The following is a 23,242-nucleotide window of genomic DNA, read 5'->3' as shown; positions in this document are numbered from 1 at the left end:
AGATGCCAGTAATTGATGACAAGGAGACTAAGGTAAGTGAGGACCTAGACATGATCATTATCATGAAAGAAGCAGTGTTGGGCAAGCTAATAGTAGACAAGTCTCCTGGCCCAGATGGAATGCAACCCAGGGTCCAAAAAGAGATGGCGGGAGAAATAGCAAATGTTCTTTTGGTAATTTTCCAAATTTTGCTGAACTCTGGGGCAGTTCCAGCAGATTGGAAAACAGCAAGAGCAATGCCACAGTTTGAAAAAGGAGGTAGACAAAACATGGGGAATTACAGGCCAGTTAGCTCAACTTCTGTAGCAGGGAAAATGCTTGAATCTGTCATCAAGGGAGAAATAGCAAGATGTCCACATAGAAATTGTCCCATTGGGCAGACGCAGCAAAGGCTCATGAAAGGCAGGTCATGCTTAACTAATTTAGTGGAATTTTATGAAGACATTACGAGCGCGGTGGACAACGGGGACCCAATAGATGTGTATCTGGATTTCCAAAAGGCATTTGACAAGGTTCCACACAAAAGGCTGCTGCATAAGACAAAGGTGCATGGTGTTATGGGGCAATGTATTAGTATGGATAGAGGATTGGTTAACCAACAGGAAGCAAAGAGTGGGGATAAATGAGTGCTTTCAGGTTGGCGATCAGTGACTAGTGGTTTGCCTCAGGATCAGTGTTGGAACTGCAGTTGTTTACAATTTACATAGATGATTGGAGCTGGGGACCACATGTGGTGTGTCAAAGTTTGTGGATGACACTAAGATGAGTAGTAGAGCAAAGTGTGCAGAGGACTCTGAAAGTTTGCAGAGGGATATATATAGTTTAAGTGAGTGGACAACGATCTGGCAGATGGAGTATAATGTTGGTAAATGTGAAGTCATCCATTTTTGTAGGAACAACAGTAAAAAGGACGTTGTAGCATGTTACTGTGCAGAGGGAGTTGTGTGCCCTTGTGCGTGTGGGTTGGTTTGCAGATACGACAGGTAATTAAGAAGGCAAATGGAATTTTGTCCTTCATTGCTAGAAGGATTGAGTTCAAAAGCAGGGAAGTTATGTTGAAGCTGTATAGGGTGCTGGTGAGGCCACACATGGAGTACTGCGCTCAGTTTTGGTTTCCTTACTTGAGAAAGGATGTACTGGCACTGGAGGGGGTGCAGAGGAGATTCACTAGGTTTATTCCAGAGTTGAGGGGGTTTGCTTATGAGGAGAGACTGGGATTACATTCATTGGAATTTATAAGAATGAGGGCGGACCTTATAGAAACATATAAAATTGTGAAGGGAATAGAAAAGATAGAAGCAGGGAGGATGTTTCCACTGGCGGCTGAAACTAGAATAAGAGGGCATAGCCTCAAAATTAGGGGGAGCAGATTTAGGACTGAATTGTGGAGGAACTTCTTCACCCAAAGAGTTCTGAATCTGTGGAATTCCCTGCCCAGTGAAATAGTTGAGGCTTCCTCATTGGATGTTTTTAAAGCTGAGATAGATAATTTTTCTAACAGTAAAGGAATTAAGCATTCTGGTGAGAGGGTGGGTAAGTGGAACTGAGGCCATGAAAAGATCAGCTATGCTGTTATTGAATGGTGGAGCGGGCTTGAAGGACCAGATGGCCAACTCCTCCTATTTTTATGTTCTTGTACAAGAAACTCTTCAGCTGATATATCGTACCATTTTTGCATTTATAGTCGTGAAGCCATACAGCACGGAAACAGACTCTTCAATCGAACTCATCTGTGCTGACCAGCCATCCAATCTGACCTAGTCCCATTTGCCTGTATTTGGTCCATATCTCTGTAGACCCTTCCTATTGATATACCCATCTAGATGCTTTTTAAATGTTGTAATTGTACTTGCCTCCACCACTTCCTCTGGCAATTTGTTCCATACACATACCACCTTCTGTGTGAAGACATTATCCCTCAGGTCCTTTTTTTAAATCTTTCCCCTCTTACCATAAACCTGTGTCCTCCAGTTTTGGACTGCCCCATCCTATGAAAAAGGCCTTTGCTTTCACTTTATCCTAATGATTTTATAAACCTTTTATAAGGTCACCCTTCAGTCTCTGACGTTCCAGGGAAAAAGCCCCAGCCTACTAAGCCTCCCTATTGCTTAAACCCTCCAATCCTGGTAACACCCTTGTAAATCTTTTCTGTACCCTCAACATCCTTCTTATAGAAGGACGACCAGAATTGTACGCGGTATTTCAAAAGTGGTCTCTCTAATGTCCTGTACGGCCGCAACATTATGTCCCAACTCCTATATTCACTGTTGTGACCAGTGAAGACAAATGTGACAAACGTGCCAAATGCTGCCTTCACTATCCTGTCTATCTGCGACTCCACTTCCAAGAAACTGCATCTGCACCCCAAGGTCTCTCTGTTTGGCAACACTCCCTAGTGCCCTACCATTAACTGTATAAGTCCTGCCCTGGTTTGCCGTACCAAAATGCAACACCTCACATTTATGAAAATGAAACTCCATCTACCTACCACTTCTCGGCCCATTGGCCTGTCTGTTTGAAACATTTGTTTTGGATCTTGATACACATACAAACCACCTTCTGTGTAAAAATAAAGTTGCCCCTCAGGTCCCTTTTAAATCTTTCTCCTCTCATCTTAAAATCATGCCTCTAGTTTTGAAATCCCCCCACCCTAGGGAAAAGACCATTGCTATTCACTTTATCTATGCCCCCCATGATTTTATAAACCTCTACAAGACCACCTCTCAACCTCCTATGCTCCAGGGAAAAAAGAGACAGCCTATCCACCCTCTCCCCATAACTCAAGCACTCCAATCCCAGCAACACCCTTGTAAATCTTTTCTGCACCCTTTCCAATTTAATAAGATCCTTCCTAAAGCTGACTGACCAGAACTGTACACTGTACTCCAAAAGTTGCTTCACCAATATCCTGTACAGCCGCAGTGTGATATCTCAGCTGCTATATTCAATGCTGTGACTGATGAAGACAAATGTGCCAAATGTCTTTTTACCACCCTGTCTAATGGTGATGCCACTTTCAAAGAACTGTGTACCTGAACGCCTAGGTCTGTCTGTTCAACAACAGTCTCCAGGGCTGTACCATTAACTGTGCAAGTCCTGTCCTTGTTCATTTCACCAAAATGCACTACCTTGCATTTACCTAAATTAAACTCCATCTGCCATTCCTCGGCCCATTGGCTCAGTTGCTCAAGATCTCATGGTACTCTTAGATTTGCCTGGGGAGGCAATGGCCTAGTAGTATTATCGCTGGACTGTTAATCCAGAGACTCAGATAATGTTCTGGGGACCAGGGTTCAAATCCTGCCATGGCAGATGGTGGAATTTGAATTCAATATATATCTGGAATTACTAATCCGTTATTGATTGTTGGAAAAACCCGTCTGGTTCACGAATGTCCTTCAGGGAAAGAAACTGCCATCCTTACCTGGTCTGGCCTACATGTGACTCCAGACCCACAGCAATGTGGTTGACTCTTAACTGCCCTCTGGGCAATTAGGGACGGGCAATAAATGCTGCCTGGCCAGCGATGCCCTCCTCCTGTAAATGAATATAGAAAAAAATGATAACTTTCTTCACTGTCCACAATACCAGCAATTTTTGATATCATCCAAATTAATTCTCTACGAGGTGCATTGCAGTCAGGACACAACGATGTATTGGGTTAGAAGGTGAGTCTGATTCTGTTTTCATGTATACAGGGACAGCAATAAAAAAGATCAGCAGTCTGAAAAATGAACCAGAGGCAGGCTGCAAACTTGCATTCAGGGTGAATTTCTGTTGATGTGCCCTGAGTGTTCATTATAAGTATATGGAGTTGGTTAATCTGCAGAAAGGCATATTTTGGGATTTTTGTCTTGCAATGTGAATTGGTGAATGAATACAGGCTTTTCGTGCTGCTTGGCATATGGAATGACTTAGGCATTGGCAATAGCATAAGCCCATGTGGATTGACATAGTGACGATTTGGTAGTTCTGAGACAACACACCCAGCAGATCACACAAGATCAGTTGGATGTTACAACAATGCTACAGAGTGCTCCTGAAATTAATCTATAAATTAATAATAAACTACCCCAAAGCTTTCCAGCTGGCATTCGTCCTCCAACTTCCGTAAGTTTGAGTTTATCCAACTCTGACTTCTGTTGGCTCTTGTTCTATGAGTAAGCGTCTCAATTTTTAATATGTTCATGCCGGTGCTTAAATTACTCATACCTACCTATTTCTGTCACCACCTGTGACCCTTCTGGATCTTTGCCTCCCTCCAATTCTGGCCTTTTGCATCCCAATTTTAACTTTTTCACCAGTGCGGCCCTGCCTTGATTCTAAGTTCTGGAGATCCCTCCCTTTAAAAACATCTAGTTGTTTGACCATCGCTAATGCAAATGTCTTCTCCTATGGCTCAATGTCATTTATGTTGTCTGATTCCGACATTGTAAACCTTCAAAGTTTTACAGTATTAAAACTGCTTTAGAAATGTAAATTGTTGAAAAATAGAAAACACAATAATTGTATCCTTGCACGATGTAATAATTGTAACAAGGTCAGCCAGGTGGACATCGTAGAATATGAGATCCCTGATTGGGGCTGTTAACCTGGTCCAATCAGGGAGCCCTGGCTGACTGGTAAGAACAGGATATCAGAGGTTCCATTCAATTTTAAGAGCTTGCTCTGAGAAAGCTGGGCCAGTGTCAAGTACTATGCACATGTAAATAAAGAGTGATTTGGAGATGGGATATCAGCCTCTGTGGAGTTATTTTAGTGGCGGTGCAAGAAAAATGAAGCTCCTAAAGAAATTCAGTCACAACAGGTGGAGTTGATAACTGACCTCAGTAAAAGATCCTTTAGGAAATAGTCAGTATAACATAATAGATTTTAGTATTCAGTTCGAGAGTGAGAAACGTGGGTCAGAAATGACTGTGCTCAACTTGGAAAAGAAAGGGAATTACAATGAAATGAGGATAAAATTAGCTAAAGTGAACTGGGCAAATAGATTAGCAGGAATGACAGTAAGCAAGCAGTGGCAGACATTTAAGGAGGTAATTCATAACTCTCAGCAAAAACACACCCCAGTAAGGAGGATGGACTTTAAGAGAGAATAAATCAACAGTGGCAAACCAAGGAAGTTAGAGTATTAAGTTGAAAGAAAAAGCTTATAAGGTGGCCAAAGTCAGTGATAGATCCAAATACTGGGATAAATTCAGAATCCAGCAAAGGATTTAAAAATATAACACAAGACAGAAGATAAACTAGTGAGGAATATAAAAACTGACAAGAGCTTCTTTTAAAAATATTTAAAAAATGGAAGAGAGAGGTCAAAGTGAATATAGGCCGCTTAGAAAATTAATCTGGTGAAACAGTTTTGGAAAGCAAGGAAATGGCACGGGACATAAACATATTTTACTTTAGTCTTTCTGGTGAAAGATATTCAGACACCCCATTAATACTTAGGAATACAGAGGAAGAATTAAGTACTGTCACCCTTTCTAAAGAAGTAATATTAGACAAATAAATGGAGTTAAAGACAGATAAATATCCTGACCTTGAATGGTTGCATTCCGGAATCCTAAAAGAGGAAGCTGCAAAGAAAGTGAATGCCTTGCTTGTAATTTTCTAAAAATTGTTGGATTCAAGAAAAGATTGAAAAATCGCTAATGTGACACCCCTATTTAAAAAGAGAGTGAGGCAAAGAGCAGTTAACTGTCGGCTTTTTAGCCTAACATCTATTGTTGGAAAAGTATTGAAATCGATTAATAAGAAAGTAGCAACAGAATATTTGGAAAATCATAATCTAATCAAGCAGAGTCAAGTGTGGCTTCATGATAGGGAAATCATGTCTGACTAATTCATTAAAGTTTTTTGAGGAAGTCTCAACCAGAGTGGACAGAGGGGAACCAGTAGTTGTGTTGTGTTTGGAATTACAGAAAGCTTTCGATAATATATCTCACAAAAGGTTAAGTCATAAGAGCTCATGGTGTTGGAGGTAGTATATTGGCATGTATTGGCTAATGGGCAAGAAACAGTGAGTGAGGGTAAGGGGTTCTTTTTCAGGTTGGCGACCCTGACCACTGGGGTCTCATAGGGATTGTGCTGGGACCACAACTTTTACACTCTGTATTAACGACTTGGAGGAAGGAAGTGAATATATTATAAACAAATTGGCAAACAACATAAAAATAGGTGGAAAGGCAGTTTGTGCGAGGGATACAAACAGTTTACAGAGAGATATTGATAGCTTAAGTAAGTGGGCAAAAAGTTGGCAAATGGAATATAATGTGGGAAAATGTGCAGTTGTTCATTTTTGGAAGGGAGAACGAAAGAAAAGAATATTATTTAAATGGAGGAAAGCTGCAACACAAAGGGACTTGGGTGTACCTGTACATGAAACACAAAGCTAGCACACAGGTGCAGCAGGGAATCAGGAAGGCTAATGAAATGTTCGCTCTCATTTCAAGGGTGTTGGAGTATAAGAGTAGGAAAGTTTTGCTGCAACTCTCTAAGGTGCTGATGAGACCACATCTGGAGTTCTGTGAACAGTTTTGGTCCCCTTATTTAAGGAAAGGTCATTTCATTATCAGATATCAGTTCAGAGAATGTTCACTAGGATGATCGCTTGTATGGAGGGAATGTCTTATGAATATAGGCTAAACTAGAGTTTAGAAGAATGAGAGGTGATCTAATTGAAACATATAGGATTCTTAAGGGGCTTGATGGTAAATTCTAAGTAGATGTTTCTCCTCGTGGGAGAGTGGGACCAGAGGGAATAGTATCAGAATAAAGGGTGCTAATTTAAGATAGAGATGAGGAGGAATTTCTTCTCTTGGAGGGTTGAGAGTCTTTGGAACTCCTTGGTACAAAAAGCTGTGGATGCTGTGTCCTTGTGTATAATTAAGGCTGCAATAGATAGATTTTTGATCAGTCAGGAAATCGGGGATTAGAGAGAACATGTAGGAAAGTGGACGTGAGGAATTTCGGGTCTGCCATGATCCTGTTGAATGGTGGAACAGGCTTAAGGAGCCAAATGGCCTCCTCCTGTTCTTGTTTCTTATGGACTTTTTATCAGCTAGAAATTGAATTGCAACTTGTCTGGGTCAAGATGTCTAATATTAGACAGAGAAAATTCTTTAGAGAGTACCTTGAATAAGTACCAGGTGTGTAAAATAATTCTCTGATATTCTTTCCTGAATCACTGATCTTCAGTTATAGATGGAATAGTGTGGGACCCATCTCTTCATCTTTTGGAATTTAGATATTTTAAAATGGCAGAATTTTACCTTTTGATTTAGTTCTTCAATGTAACTATTTCCTTCACCACGCTGATTTTCTGTTCTCCCCCTCGTGACTCTAGAATACAAATAATGCCTGTCTACTCTCCCTACCCCATTCCAGTGTTGTGAACTTGCTGTTAATCCTTTTCAATTGCTTTTTCTTCGAAGTAATTTGAGCTGTTATAGTTATATTTTTACAGTATCTGCTATCCCTTGATTTCCTTAGTCCAGAAATCTATATAAATATACCTAATGGATGAGTATCTCCAGCTCTAAAAGTTCATAATACTTTTAGTGAAGACATTTCTTTTCATTCAGCCCTAAATGATCAATCCTTTATCCTGAGACTTTGACTTCTACTAGTTCAGGTGCTTCAGCCAGAGGAGAAAGTCACTCAGCATCTGTCCTTTCTCATTAAGAGTGTATATATTTCAGTGAAAGGGCAGTTTGATGTATTGCTGTCAGGGTTCTGCTAATGGATAACCAACTGCAGGGGCCTACTGTACAGTAGATCAGCAGCAACTGATGTGCTAGGTCTCTAGTTGTAACACTTTAAAACAAGTTTTTAGAGCCCTCTCTGATGATTTTAGTGCATGCAACAGTCATTGCATGTACTTTGCACCTGCTGCAATCTCCCAAGAACTTAATGAAATGTTGAAGAATTGGAAAAAGCCTTGTGTTTTTACATCATTTTCATGAACTCAGGACATCTAAAGGCTCTTCGTAGCCAACAAAGTATATTTTGAACTATTGTCGCTGTAATAAAGGAGGAACTGTGGGAGCCAAATTGTGCACAGCAAGCTCTGACAAACAGTAATGTAATATTGGTCTGATGGTCTGTTTTTATGATTGATTGAGGAATGTATGTTGGTCCAGAATACCATGAGAACTCCACACTGTCCTTTAAAATAGTGCCATGGGATTCTTTTTGTCCATCTAAGAACATAAGTAATAACAGCAGAAGTAAGCCATGCTGTTCATTGAGCCGGCTCTGCCATTCATTTTGATCACAACTGATGTTCTATTGCAACTCCATTTTCCTGCCTGGTTCATTTATCCCTTGATGCTAATAGTATTTGACCTGAATGATCTCAGTTTAATATCATTCAATCTCTGATAGTGCAGTACTCCACTTGAGTAACATCTCAGATCTCTGGAATTGGACTCAGTCCCACAGAGAGTACACTCTGCATTGAACCATGGCTGACACCGTAAACCTTTGATGGACTCTGGCTCTAATGTTGAAATGTTGGGAGATCAAATGTTAAGGAAAAGTATACGGTTAATAGCAGGACCCTGAACAGCATTGATGTACAGAGGGATCTTGGGGTTCAAACCTATAACTTCCTGAAAGTGGCCAGGAAAGTAGATAGGGTAGTAAAGAAGGCGTATGGCATGCTTGCCTTTATTAGTTGGGGAGTTGAGTACAAGAGACTGGACATCATGTTGCAGCGTTATTAGACTTTGGTTAGGCCACACTTAGAGTGTTGTGTGTAGTTCTGGTCACCGCATTCCAGGAAGGATGTGGAGGCTTTGGAGAGGGTGCAGAAGAGGTTTGCCAGAATGCTGCCTGGATTAGAGGGTATGAGTTATAAGGAGAGGCTAGAAAAACTGGGGTTGTTTTCTCTGGAGTGGGAGAGGCTGAGGGGAGACTTGAAAGGGAGTCTATAAAATGATGAGGTGCATAAATAGGGTTGATGGTCAGAATCTTTATCCCAGAGTTGAAATGTCTAATATTAGGGGGCATGCGTTTAAGGTGAGAGGAGGAAAGTTTTTACACGGAGTGTGGTAGGAGTCTGGAACGCGTTGCCAGGGGTAGTGGTGAAGGCAAATACAATGTGAGCGTTTGATAGACTTTTAGGTAAGCACGTGACTATACAAGGAATGAGGGATTTGGACCAAGAGCTGGCAGAAGGGATTAGTTTAATTTGACGTCATAAGAACATAAGAACTAGGAGCAGGAGTAGGCCGTCTGGCCCTTGGAGCCTGCTTTGCCATTCAATAAGATCATGGCTGATCTTTTCGTGGACTCAGATCCACTTCCCCGCGTTCTCACCGTAACCCTTAATGCCTTTATTGTTTAAAAAAAATCTACCTTTAAAAGCGTTTACTGAAGTAGCGTCAACTACTTCACTGGGCAAGGAATTCCATAAATTAACAACCCTCTGGGTGAAGAAATTCCTTCTCAATTCAGTCCTAAATCTGCTCCCTCTTGTCCTAGCTTCACCTGCCAGTGGAAACATCCTCTCCACTTCTATCTTATCTATTCCCTTCATAATTTTATATGTTTGTATAAGATCCCCCCTCAATCTTCTGAATTCCAATGAATATAATCCCAATCTACTCAGTCTCTCAGTCATGTTTGGCACAGTATTGTGGGCTGAAGGGCCTTTTCCTGTGCTGTACAGTTCTATGTTCTATGACAAAACAAAATGGTGCTATTATATCAGGACATGTTGCAACATCAATAAAAACAACACAAATACGAATAGTAAGGCAAGAATAGAGGAAAAAGTACAGAATGCATGAACTTCTGAATTTGCAGCCATAGTATAGACAGGAATTTGACCTGATGGGTGCCAGTTTTGAAAAGCTGTGTTTTAAAGCCCTAGATTGTTCATGATGGGTCAAGGACCTTTCACCTTAATTCAGGATTGTCAGATGTAACTGTTGGAGGGAAATTGGTGGAACATTAGAGTTGTGGTTTTGCTGTGTGTTTTGATGTGGAGGTGTCGGTTTTGGCCTGGGGTGGACAAGGTCAGAAATCACACGACACCAGGTTTTAGTCCAACAGGTTTATTTGAAAACAGAAGCTTTTGGAGCCTCAGTTCTTCTTCAGGTGTTAGTGAGAGAAGTAGTATCAGACACAGAATTTGTAAGTTAAAGATCAAAGGTTCACACAATTGATGAGGATGTACTAAACAAACCTAAGATGCTGTAAATCTTTAATCAGTTAGAAGGTTTTAATTGATTAATATGTATATGTAAATCCCCAAATTCCTTTCAGGTAATGGTCCTTAGAGAACTAAAGGTTTTATCAGTGTAAAGAAGCGGTGACATTTTAGGTCAGACAATGCATGTTAGGTGTGAGACCTTGTTTAGAATCTGTTTGTTTGTGTTTTAGTCTGGAATCAGACTCGTTTTATTTCTAAAGTAGGAATTTTCAAAACACCATATTGACTGACTGACTCTATAAATTGTGTGCTTTTCGAACAAACTAAAATGTATCTGCAAATAAAAATTCACTCCATGGATTCGTGTGTGTTTAGTTCTCTCAGGACTGTGACTTTAAAGGAATTCGGGGATTTACATATACATATTAATCAATTAAAACCGTCTAACTGATTAAAGATTTAGGCATCTTAGGTTTGTTTAGTACACCTTTATCAATGGTGGGAACCTTTTGATCTTTTACTTATAAGTTCTGTGTCTGATACTACCTCTCTCACTAACACCTGAAGAAGGACTGAGGCTCTGAAAACTTGTGCTTTCAAATCAACCTGTTGGACTATAACCTGGTGTGTGTGATTTCTGACCTTTTGAGACATGATGTGAAGATGGTTACAGACTGGGAAGCTGAACTGTATTCTGAAAATATCCTGATGCATTGACAACTACTTCACATGCAAATTTCCTGACTTTGTTTACATCTAACCCTGCTGTCAAAATACAATAAGAACCCCAAAAGGATTCATGCTATTTAAATGCTTAAATTAGAATGGGAAAAGCCACAAGGAAACATGAGCAAAGTAAGTCCCACCAGAGAGTTGGAATTCTAGAGCCATTATTAACACAGAAACAGATGGTGCGTAACACAATACTGCCATGAATTGTTACTAGACTCATTAAAGATTAAAATTGTTGGTGTTACTCATGGTGTGTTGGAAAATCCATTTCTGTTACATTTTTATTTCAATCCCATGCATGTCTCTTGGGGAAATATTTTTCTTTTTTAATATGATTAATTCTCATTGTAGAGCCATGCAACAGCACCAGCATCAACACCACCACCCTCAGCAGCAGCATCAGCCGCCACAACAGCAGCAGCAACAACCGCAACAACTAAATCTACGTCCAACCAGTCAGCCATCACTCCTTAACCCGAATCCCATGCTGCAGCGTGCCCTGATAATGCAGCAGATGCAAGGTAGCATGATATTGTCTCTGTTAATAGAAAGTATACAAGATAGTGTTATAACAGGGTAAATTTCTTTCTTGAGTACTTGTTATAACATTTCAAGCATTTGCACCTTGATAATATCTTAGTATTTTGAAGCTTACTTTTGATAGTTTACCAGACTAGAATAATATTTAACATCGGGGAAAAAAAAATGTAGACATCTTTTAAATTAGTCTGCCTGTAACTACACAAAGCTGTGCAAGTTTGTTATCTGTCTGTGTCTGTACTTTTTTTTGGTTCGCTGCATGCCTTAATTAAATTAATTGAACACTTACTGTTCAAAAACACTTCCTGAACAATTATTTAAGGCAATGGAGAGGGTATTTTAGTATCTATGGTGATGTAGAAACATGGCTTACTCTCCCAGTATATTGAGCTTCAGACAATGTTGTAATAGATCTGTGATTTCCTGGGCCTTTGCCAATTCTCAGCTGTTGTGTACTGAAGTGAAGTTTGGTGCTACTTACAGTTAATGTTGCCGATTCATGATGCTTCTATTTCCTGTGACAAATATTTCCATAACCTAAGAAAAGTCCCCTTAAGACTAACTACAATGAGATTTCAGTTTAAATCTATAACTGAGTTTCATTAGATTTTAGAAAATCATGATGGGATCAGGCAAAATCAACATTTGATTGTGAAAGGGTACTAGTTTTTAATTTATTAAGAGTACTTTGTGGACCCCAGCAAGGTGGACGAAAAGAAATCTGAAGATGTGGCATGCTTGGATTTCCAAAAGGATTTTAATGAGGTGCCACCTCAAAGGTTACTATGCAAATTAAGAATTTGTGGTTTAGAGATCAACATAATATCATTGGATAAAACACTGTTTAGCTAACAGGAAACAGAATATGGATAAATGGGTCTTTTTCCAGGTGGCAGACTGTCCCCATGGCACTCCATTAGTCACAATGTTGGAACCTGTACAATATACTATCTATATCAATTATGTGGAAGAAGGGACTGAATGTGTGGATAACTAAATATTGCCAACGACACCAAGATAGAGGGAAAGTAAGTTGTGAGGAGGTCATAACCCACCTAAAAGTTGGTAGATAAAGTATAATGTGGGAAAATGTGAACTTAGCTAGTTTGACAGGAAAGTTAGAATAGCAGTATCTTATTTAACTAGTGAGAGCTTGGTACAGTGATCTGGGTATCAATGTGAATGACAAAGTATTAGTATTCAGATACAACAAGTGACCAGGAAGGCAAATGCAGTGATGACAATTATTACAAGGGGATTGGAGTATAAAAGTAGGGAAGTTTAATTGTAGCTGTACAGAGCCTTTGTAAAGTCACAGCTGATTTTGGTCTTCATATTTGAAAAAGGTTATAATTGACATAGTTAAGAGAAGGTTCAGTCAACCCGTTGCTGGCATGACGGGCTTATTTTAAGAAATATTAAGCAAGTTTTGCTGTTACCAATTGGAATTTAGAAGAATGTGATTGATCTATTGAAACAAAGAAGAGCCTGAAGGGACTTGATAAGATGAATGCTGAAAGGATTGAAATGCTGTCTCCTCTTGTTGGGGGAGACTAGAAATAATGGACACTGTATAAAAATAAGAATTCTCCCTTTTAAGCTAAAATGAAGATAATATTTTTTCTCTGAAGGTTGTTAGTGGAATTCTGTTCCTCAGAAAACAGTGGAAGCTGGGTTATTGAATTTATTCAAGACTGAATTAGACAGAATTATGGTAGGCAGGGAAGTCAAGGGTTCTGAGCTTGGAGAAGTGGAATTGAGACCTCAATCAGATCAACCATGTTCTTACTGAATGGCAGAGAAAGCTTAAAGCTTAAGTTCCTCACTGATGCGGCTAGGTAATGTTAATTTGCACCCTTTTTGGTTAGATGCTCAGGTCTATTGTTCTGTGCGGTGTGTTTCAGCTGTCTATGTAGTGAACTCTTTAACCCCTAACCCCCTTCACCCCAAAAAAAAAAGTTTGGGAAATGAATGGTACAAAATTGTCTGTTCATCTCAAGGCGGACATGGATGAATTAGTTATAAATCATATGATATGCCCAGAAGAGCATATTCCTGTAAACTGCTTCTGCATTCTCCAATGCTTCTTATAATGTAAGACTACAATAAGACCATAAGACATAGGATCAGAAATTAGGTCATTCGGCCCATCGAGTCTGCTCCGCCATTCAATCATGGTTGCTAAGTTCCTTGACCCCATTCTCCCCCTTTCTCTTTGTAACCCTTGATCCCCTTGATAATCAAGAACCTCTCTATCTCAGTCTTAAATGTACTCAATGACCTGGCCTCCACAGCCTTCTGTAGCAGTGAATTCCATAGATTCACCACTCTCTGGCTGAAGAAGTTTCTCTTTATCTCCGTTCTAAAAGGTCTTCCCTTTACTCTAAGGCTGTGCCCTCGGGTCCTAGTCGCTCCTACCAATGGAAGCATCTTCCCAACATCCATTGTGTCCAGGCCATTCAGTATACTGTAAGTTTCAATTTGATCCCCCCTCATCCTTCTGAACTCCATTGAATATAGTCCCAGAGTCCTCAAACTTTCCTCATATGTTAAGCTTCTCATTCCTGGGACCATTCTCGTGAACTTCCTCTGAACCCGCTCCAAGGCCACTACATCCTTCCTGAGGTATGGGGTCCAAAATTGCACACAGTACTCCAAATGTGGCCTGACCAGGGCCTTATAAAGCCTCAGTAGTGCATCCCTGCTTTTATATTCAAGTCCTCTCAAAATAAATGCCAACATTGCATTTGCCTTCCTGACTACTGACTCAACCTGCAAGTTTACCTTGAGAGAATCCTGGACGAGAACACCCAAGTCTCTTTGCACTTCAGACTTCTGAATTTTCTCCCCATTTAGAAAATAGTCCATGCTTTTATTCTTCTTACCAAAGTGTATGACCTCACACTTTCCCACGTTGTACTCCATCTGCCATTTCTTTGTCCACTCTCCTAACCTGTCCAAATCCTTCTGCAGCCTCGCCACCTCCTCAATACTACCTGTCCCTCCACCTATCTTTGTTTCATCTGCAAACTTAGCCAGAATGCCCACAGTTCCTTGATCTAGATCATTAATGTATAAAGTGAAAAGTTGTGATCCCAACACTGACCCTTGCGGAACACCACTTGTCACCTGCTGCCATCCTGAGAAAGACCCTTTATCCCCACTCTCTGCTTTCTGCCACACAGCCAATCTTCTATCCTTGCTAGCACCTTGCCTCTAACACCATGGGCCCTTATCCTAATCAGCAGTCTCCTGTGCGACACCTTGTCAAAGGCCTTATTGAAATCCAGTTAGATAACATCCATTGGCTGTCCTTGGTCTACCCTGCTTGTTACTTCCTCAAAGAATTCTAGCAGATTTGTCAGGCATGACCTCCCCTTGATGAAACCATGCTGACTTTGCCCTATTTTACCATACACTTCCAAATATTCAGAAATCTCATCCTTCACAATGGACTCCAAAATCTTACCCATGACCGAGGTTAGGCTAATTGGCCTGTAATTCTCCGTCTTTTGCCTTCCTCCCTTTTTAAACAGGGGTGTCACGTTAGCAATTTTCCAGTCCTCTGGGACCCTGCCTAACTAGCGATTCCTGAAAGATCACCATATGTACTCAAGCTGAAGTCCAACAGCTATCATACACAAGTTCAACATCACCTCCTTCCTCTTGTACTCTATACCCCTGTTTATGAAGCCAAGAACACCATATGCTTTGCTTACTGCTCTGTCTACCTGTCCTGCTGCTTTCATGATTTGTGTGTATATACACCCTGGTCTCTCTGCTTCTGCATTACCCCTTAGAATTATATCTCCTATTTTATATTGTCTTTCAGTGTTCTTCCTATCAAAATGCATCAACTCACACTTCTCTGCATTGAAACTCACCTGCTACCCTACTTTCCCACTCCAAGAAATTATCTTTATTCCTTCTGGAATTCTACACTCTACTTGCAGTTTATGTATCTTCCAAGTTTTGTCAAATTTAAATTTTAAAATTGCCTCCAGCACACCAAGATCTAGGTCATTAATGTATTGCATGAGAGCAAAAATCCTAATATCAATCTCTAGGGAATTGCACTACAAACTTTTCTCTAGCCTGAAAAATATCCGCTGATCATTAGTCTGTTTCCCACTCACTCAGCCAATTTTGATTCCATTTTGTTACGGACACGTTTATTCCGTGATCTATAACTTATCTCACAGGTCCCTGTGGCACTATTTGAAATGTCTTCTGGAAATCCATGTACATCACATAAGCAGCATTACCCTCAGTGAGCCTTTTTGTTAACTGCTTCAAAAAAACTCCAGCAAGCTAGATAAACATGATTTCCCATTTAGCAATCCATGATGACTCTTTTTAGTCAACCCACCTTTTTCCATGTAACTGATAATTCTATCCCAAATAATTATCTCCAGAAGTTTCCCCACTGCTGAAGTTAAATTGACTGGTCTGTAATTGCTGGGCTTATACAGTCTTTCTTGAACAAGACAGTAATACGTACAATCTTCCAGTCTTCTGGCATCTCCCTAGGTCTAGGGAAGATTGAAAGATTGTAGCCAGTTCCCTGCAATTTCTACACTCACCTCCTCCAAAATCCTTGATATCATTTCATCTGGTCCTGGTGTCTTGTCAACTGAAAGTACCAACAGTCTAACCAACAGTCTATCCAACACTTCTGCCATATCACTTTTATCAGTCTTGTGACTGAGTTCCCTCCTCTGTCACACTGGACTGAGTAATATCTCTCTCTTTGGCAAAGAAAGATACAAAGTACTTATTTGACACTTCAACCATGCCTCCTGTCTCCATGTTTAAATCCACTTTTTTAATCAGACATGCTCTTTTTACCAATCTCTTACTACTCCTGGCTGCCAGTCTTATCATTATTCTTTTTTTGGTTTTTCAACCCCACCCACTGATTTTCTCAATTTTGTGTATTACCTGACACTTTTTTTTGATACTTGACTCATTTGGTTGGATAGTTCTCTAGATTCGCATCTATTTCCTCCATGTTATCTTGATCAGAAGAACGTACTTTAGGACTGTTTATAGAGTCATGCAGCACGGAAACAGACCCTTCGGGCCCAACCAGTCCATGCTGAATGTAATCCCAAACTAAACTAGTCCCACCTGCCTGCTCCTGGCCCATATCCCTCCAAACCTTTCCTATTCATGTACTTATCCAAATGTCTTCTAAACATTGTAATTGTACCCGCATCCACCACTTCCTCAGGAAGTTCGTTCCACACGCAAACCACCCTCTGTGTTTAAAAAAAATTGCCTCGTCTTTTTTTTTAATCTCTCTTCTCTCACCTTAATATTGTGCCCCTTAGTCTTGAAATCTCCCGTCCTAAGGGAAAAGACCACTACCATTAACTATCTATACCCCTCACTATTTTATAAACTGCTATCTCAACCTCTAAACCTCCTACACTCCAATGAAAAAAGTCCCAGCCTTTCTTTATAACTCAAACCTCTTCTAAACCCTCTCCAACTTGATAATATCCTTCCTATAACTGGGCGAACAGAACTAGACACAGTATTGCAGAAGAGGCCTCACCAGTGTCCTGTACAACCTCAGCATGACTTCACAACTCCTGTAGTCAAAGGACTGAGCAATGAAGGCAAGTGTGCCAAACGCCTTTTTAACCATCCTGTCTTTGTGTTGCAAACTTCAAAGAATTATATACCTACACCTCTAGGTCCCTCTTCTACAACACTACGCAAGGCCCTACCATTAACTGGATGAGCTCTACCCTTGCTTGTTGTACCAAAATGCAATACCTTGCATTTATCTAGGTTGAACTCTATCTGCCATTTTTCAGCCCATTGACCAATCAAGATCCCTCTGTAATCTTAGAAAACCTTCTTCACTGTCTACTATGCCACCAGTTTTGGTGTTGTCCGCAAACTTACAAACTGTGCTTTCTATATTCTCATCCAAATCATTTATGTAAATGACAAAAGAGGACCCAGAACCTTTGCTTTGAATCCTCTTTGGTGCTTTATGTAGAATGGAATGTCTTGGAATGTAATGCACTCAATATTTTTATAGAGAGGCAGACGATTTGCCTGATTTGTAGATAAGTTTAACTCTCATTGTTAACTTTCAATAACTCTTATTGTTTAGGTATGGATCGTTTCACCAAAATGCATTTTCTGAACTAGGATTTATAGTGGAAAGTACTTTGTTAATATTTTTCTATTTTTAATTAACATTGTCAAACTTCTGCTAAGACTCAGTGTGAATTGTGTCTGCATCATGATATTTGTAATGCATTCTGTTTATTAAATCTCTGATTCTCATAAAAATTAAATTTTACAGGTAGCCTTCATGGTTACAGCATGACTGCCCCAGGTCTTCAGCCATTTTTCTCACCAGGAGCCAGAGCATCAATTCTGGGCACCCCTCCCCTTGGCATCCAGCTACAGACACCTCGCATCAGGTTTGGGAACCAAATGTTCCAGCAACATCACCGAAGATTTAACAAAGTAAGAGGAATTTCTGTGGCATGAATTAGAAGTTCCATGTGGGAAAGCTGCTGCATGGAATTTAAATTAGCTAATGTGGCAAGAAATGGAGATTGCCCAGACAAAAAAAGGTTACCAATGAACATGTGACTATCTTTTTTTTTCTGTAAAAAAGCTTAGATTTATTTCCAACAAAATGGCCAAAGCATTAACTATTTTGGATGTTGTTAATCTAGACAGAAGATTCTCAACAAGTGAGTAAGTGCAGGCTAAATAATCTCCAGGCAATCATATCGAGAAATGTAAGATGTTCCTTTGCAGAGGTTGGACTACCAAGTGCCTGCGTGTTCTCCACTCCGCTTCCTGAAATTACTGACTAGCTCCTTTGTTTTGCTGACATTGATGGAGAGATTGCTGTCTTTACACCATGCCGTTCTTGCTGTCAGATAGCAGTTATTTTCAGATTTAACTGAATTCAGATTTCACCATTTGCCATGGTGGGATTTGAATCCACTTCACCAAGTTTGGAATTGCTAGATTAGTGACAATCCCATTATGTCACCACCTCCCCTTTATACATTCTATTAGCAGAAACCTTGTATCAGTCTCGGACATTGAGAACGTAAATGTATTCCCACAGTTGCTGTCATCATGACAGGCTTGTTAAAAGCAACATTCTGAGTTCCTTTAGACCTTTGAGGTAGCTGTGAGATGTTTTGACTCCAAGGTTTGTGAGAGAAGATATTAACTGCTAAAGTGATGGCTTGATACCAGCTCTATGATTGCCATGTGAATGCATGATTAGACTAGCACCTTTGGGTTTGGAGAGCTATTTGGCTCCAATTAAAATTCTTTTCTTTCTCAGTATGCTATTCAGAACTCTGTGTTAATGCAGCCTGTGCCATTGTCCCTGCGTGAACTCTTACTACAGCTTCATCTTACATGTTGAAGAATGTTCCTCTGTGATGTCTGAGCCAATGGTTTAAGTTTTGGTCATGACTTTATTATGCTGAATTCACATTTTTTCTCGTGCAGGATTTTAAAAGAATGCATGATATGAGAAGGGACCGATATCCACCACGACAGCCATTCCGAGCAACAATGGATGAAAAACGTGATACTAATAAAATCAACGAAGAGCCTATAGCAAAGGAATCAACAGGTACTAAGTTTGCTAAATTAAAAAAAATGACAGTACCATTTGTAATTCAAAAGCTTTGAAATCTGTTGTAAGGGAATGAAACAGAAAGGCAAAGCAAATCTATTTATCACTGCTTTCCTAATTTATTTTAGTAAGTTGTTTCTATTATTTTCTCCTTCTCAGCTCTTGGCTGTGTATATTTGCTAACTTAAAATATTGATGTTTTCTATAAAAGTATATCTTTAAAGTTTATGGTGGATTTCGGATAGTTCTTGATATGGTGGCTCATTTTATGCAGGTAGTTATGCATAAACCTTGCAGGGGATTGCTTGCTGATGAATGGGGCTGATGGTGTGTGGAATTAAGTCACTGCAGAATAGGGCACCTTGGATGTATTAGCTAGTCCTTTTTTTGTCCTATCTATTCGTATTACACAAGACAGTTGTACTTACCATAAGGCATAGGAGCAGAAGTAGGTCATTCAGCACATCGAATCTGTCCACCAATCAATGAGATCGTGGATGACCTGATAATCCTCAATTTCATTTTACATAAGAACTAGGAGTAGGAGTAGGCCGTCTGGCCCTTCGAGCCTGCTCCGCCATTCAATAAGATCATGGCTGATCTTTTCGTGGACTCCACTTACCCGCATTCTCACCATATCCCTTAATTCCTTTATTGTTCAAAAAAAATCTACCTTTTTTTTAGAAACGTTTACTGAAGTAGGGTCAACTGTCCTTTCCTCAATTGTGTTACTGATTTAGAATTTTATCTATCTCAGCCTTGAATATATTTAACAGTCCAGCCTCTACAGTCCTCTGAGAGAAGGAATTCTTCCTCACCTCTGTCCTAATTCTTTAATCTGAAATTATGGCCTCTGGTCCAAGATTCTCACACAAGGGGAGTAAACCTTTCACATCTACCTAATCAAGCTCCCTAAGAATCTTGTTTGTTTCAATCAGGTTGTTTCTCATTCTTCTAAACTTTAATGAGTAGAAGCCCAACTAATGTAAACCTCTCCTAATGGAAAAAATCCCTCTATACTCCAGGTAAATGCAGTGAACCTTTTGTGGACTGCTTCCAATGCCAGTGTATCTATTCTTAAAGGAGCCAAAACTACTTCTCGTATTTTAAGTGTGGTCTGAGTCCCTTTTATAAGTATTAGCAAGACTTCCCTACTTTTATATTCCATTCCCAATGAAATAATGGCTAACGTTCCATTTGCCTTCACTATTTGGGGTGGCATGGTGCCTCAGTGGTTAGCACTGCTGCCTCACAGCACCAAGGACCCGGGTTCAATTCCACCCTTGGGTGACTGTCTGTGTGGAGTTTGCACGTTCTCCCCGTATCTGCGTGGGATTCCTCCCACAGCCCAAAGATGTGCAAGCTAGGTGGATTGGCCATGCTAAAATTGTCCGTAGTGTACAGGGATGTATAGCTTAGCTGGGTTATAGGGGGATGGGTCTGGGTGGGATGCTTTGAGGGTTGGCGTGGACTAGTTGGGCCAAAGGGCCTGTTTCCACACTGTAGGGATTCTATGATCTATGATCTGTGATTACTTGCTGAATGTGTGTGCTAGCTTTCTGTGATTTATGCTCGACAGTTCCCAAGTCTCTTTGCAGCTTTCTGCAGTCTTTCTCCATTTAAATAATATTCAGTTTTTCTATTCCTACCAAAGTGAATGACCTCACATTTTCCCACATTATATTCCATCTGCTAAGATTTTGCCCATTCACTTAGCCTTTCTATATTCCTTTGCAGACTCTTTGTGTTATCTTCATCACTTGACCTCCTACCTATTTTTGTGTCATATGCAAACTTGACTAGAGTACATTCACTTCCCTCATCCAAGTCATCACTATATGTTGTAAATAATTGTGATCCCAGGGATCGCAATCTCTGTGGCAGTCTCGTAGTTAGTGAAAATGCCGCCTTTATGTCAATTCTCTAACTTCTATTAATTATCCAGTTTTCAATCCATGCTGATGTACTAACCCCAACACCTTCGGCTGTTATCTTATTAAGTAGTCGTAGTTTTTTTGGATTCCAAATATTTTACATCTTTTGGTTCCTTTTTTAATCCTGCTTGTTATCTCTTCAGTTCTGCTAAATCTGTCAGGCATTATTTCCCCTTGACTATTTTTTGTTATTTCTAAATGCTCTGCTATTACATCTTCTTTAATAGCCTCTAACATTTTTCCAATGACAGATGCTAAGCTAACTGGCTTATAGTCAATTTTTTTGTCTTACCTTTTTTGAATAAAGGTGTTACTTTGGCAATTTTCCAATCCTGTGGGGTTTTCCCAGAATTTAAGGATTCTTGGTACACTAGTTCATCCACTATCTCTGTAGCTACTTCTTTAATATCCTAGGTTCATCCTATTGAGTCTATAGGGACCTATTGACTTTTACTCCCATTAGTTTTCCTACTACTTTTTCTCTAGTGATACTTACTGTCTTTATTTCCTTCCCTTTTACCCCTTAATTATTTAGTATTTTTGGAATGTATTAATGTCTTTATGTGAAGACTGATTCCAATTTCATCTCTTCGAATTAAGGTTCCTAATTCCAAGTGAAGGTTCCTATTTGACATGCCACTGTCAGTGCTTTTCCTGTTTAGTGTTCTTGAGGATACAATCAGAAGTGAGAAAGGAGTGGGGTGCATGCTTACTGCTAAACTGACTTTCTGTTCCAGTTGATTTGCTCACTATTGCTTTTCTTCTGCATCATTCATTCATATGACATTTGCGGCCCACAGGGGTATTCTATTGCTTAGTGCTGGACATGCAAAAACCTTTGGACAGCTTGGTCTCATTTTGTTTTGGGAGTTGGTGAGCTGCCAAGAGTCATTCTCATGCCTTATCACCTCCCTATGTAGTTACTGCATAAGTGCTTCTCAGCTCTATCTAGAATATTTCAGTATTTTATGAAGCGTTTAGAGTCTCGAAGATGTGATTCTTTTTGAGCTCATTTGTTTGTAATTATTAACTCTCGCAGTTGTTTTTAAATCTCTTCAAATTGTTGCATACACCATGCATGTACGAATGTTTATAGTCATAATTTCTTTTGAGACTGCTAGTTAATACAAATGTTAGCTAGTATTCTTCTAAGAATTTTACCACAAATTGGTTAAGTCCAGAGTGACCTTTCTCCTTACTTCTCTTACCTTTACCCCCTCCTTTATTGAATCTGCTCCACTGTAATGTATGCTGTGTAATGTTAGGCTTAAATAGCAAGGGCACCTTCAAATTATAGTGCTCATTATTATTTGATTTCCTGCTTCACCATTACACTTTGTTGTCATCATGTTTATATTTTGAAGTTGTAATACTCATTGCTGCATCTGAAGCCATTTTGCTAGAATTGTAAGGATATGATCTGGCAACTTTTCTAATTCTGTCCATTTGTAACAAAAATGTAGGAGCCATGGAGGTTAATGTTGTTTGTCGAATGCAAGAAGTTCAGTTTTGATTAGAAAGAGTCCAGACAAGTACTTTCTTTATATGCACACATCACAAAACTAGAGCAACACTGATTTACTTGTTCTTTGTATTCACCCAATCGAGCTCACACCCAATTATCCCTTAATTAACATATAACTGTCACCTGTTCCCTTGTCTCATTTAGTCTCAGGCATCTCTGCCAGACTGTACTCAATGATAACATGGTTGAGATAACATTTTTTGAAATCATACTAATTTGATAGAGTAAGCAAGCTTCAATTGTAGTATTTTAAATGAAACAATTTTTTTTTGATCAGGCAATAAACTTGCCGATGCAAAAGATGCAGCTGGCTTAAAGACTGGAGACTCTTCACAAACTGACGAACCAGATGTGAAAAGGAGAAGACTTGAGAGGTATTCACAAGTTTTCTGTTTTAATTTGCTCCTGCTTATTCCATCTGTCCCTGAGGTAATGATCTAATGCTGGACTGTTACACCAGAGATACCACCTGGTACGCCGGCTTGCTGAAATGCTGCTTCTTCACGTATAAACCTGAATAGTAGATATCATAGGAGCTGCAGTTGGTCATTTAGTCCTATTAACCATTTTTTCCATTCATTCACTGAGGTCATGCTGATTTGTGGCGTAATTCCGTATACCTATTTTTGCCCTATATCCCTTAAGATAATTTCTAAACAATCTGTACAAAGAGGTTATTATACATAATAAAAACCAAAAGAACTGCAGACGCTGTA

The 23,242-nt window shown here is 39.7% G+C and overlaps 1 protein-coding gene across 3 annotated transcripts in view; it reads left to right on the top strand.

The window, feature by feature from the left end:
• The window catches only part of ciz1a (cdkn1a interacting zinc finger protein 1a), a 56,876-nt gene that overhangs the window by 2,165 nt on the left and 31,469 nt on the right, over nt 1-23,242 (top strand). For all 3 annotated transcript variants that reach the window (XM_048613651.1, XM_048613650.1, XM_048613652.1), the window contains exons 2-5: nt 11,243-11,412; nt 17,757-17,923; nt 18,938-19,064; nt 22,804-22,900. In XM_048613651.1, the coding sequence (XP_048469608.1) occupies nt 11,243-11,412; nt 17,757-17,923; nt 18,938-19,064; nt 22,804-22,900 (561 nt within the window). The remainder of the gene's footprint in view (nt 1-11,242; nt 11,413-17,756; nt 17,924-18,937; nt 19,065-22,803; nt 22,901-23,242) is intronic.

The sequence above is a fragment of the Rhincodon typus genome, chromosome 28 (genome assembly GCF_021869965.1).
Source record: "Rhincodon typus isolate 14 chromosome 28, sRhiTyp1.1, whole genome shotgun sequence".
NCBI lineage: Eukaryota > Metazoa > Chordata > Chondrichthyes > Orectolobiformes > Rhincodontidae > Rhincodon > Rhincodon typus.
The sequence above is the reverse complement of the archived record's forward strand: the minus strand, read 5'-3'. Positions and strand labels throughout refer to the sequence as shown.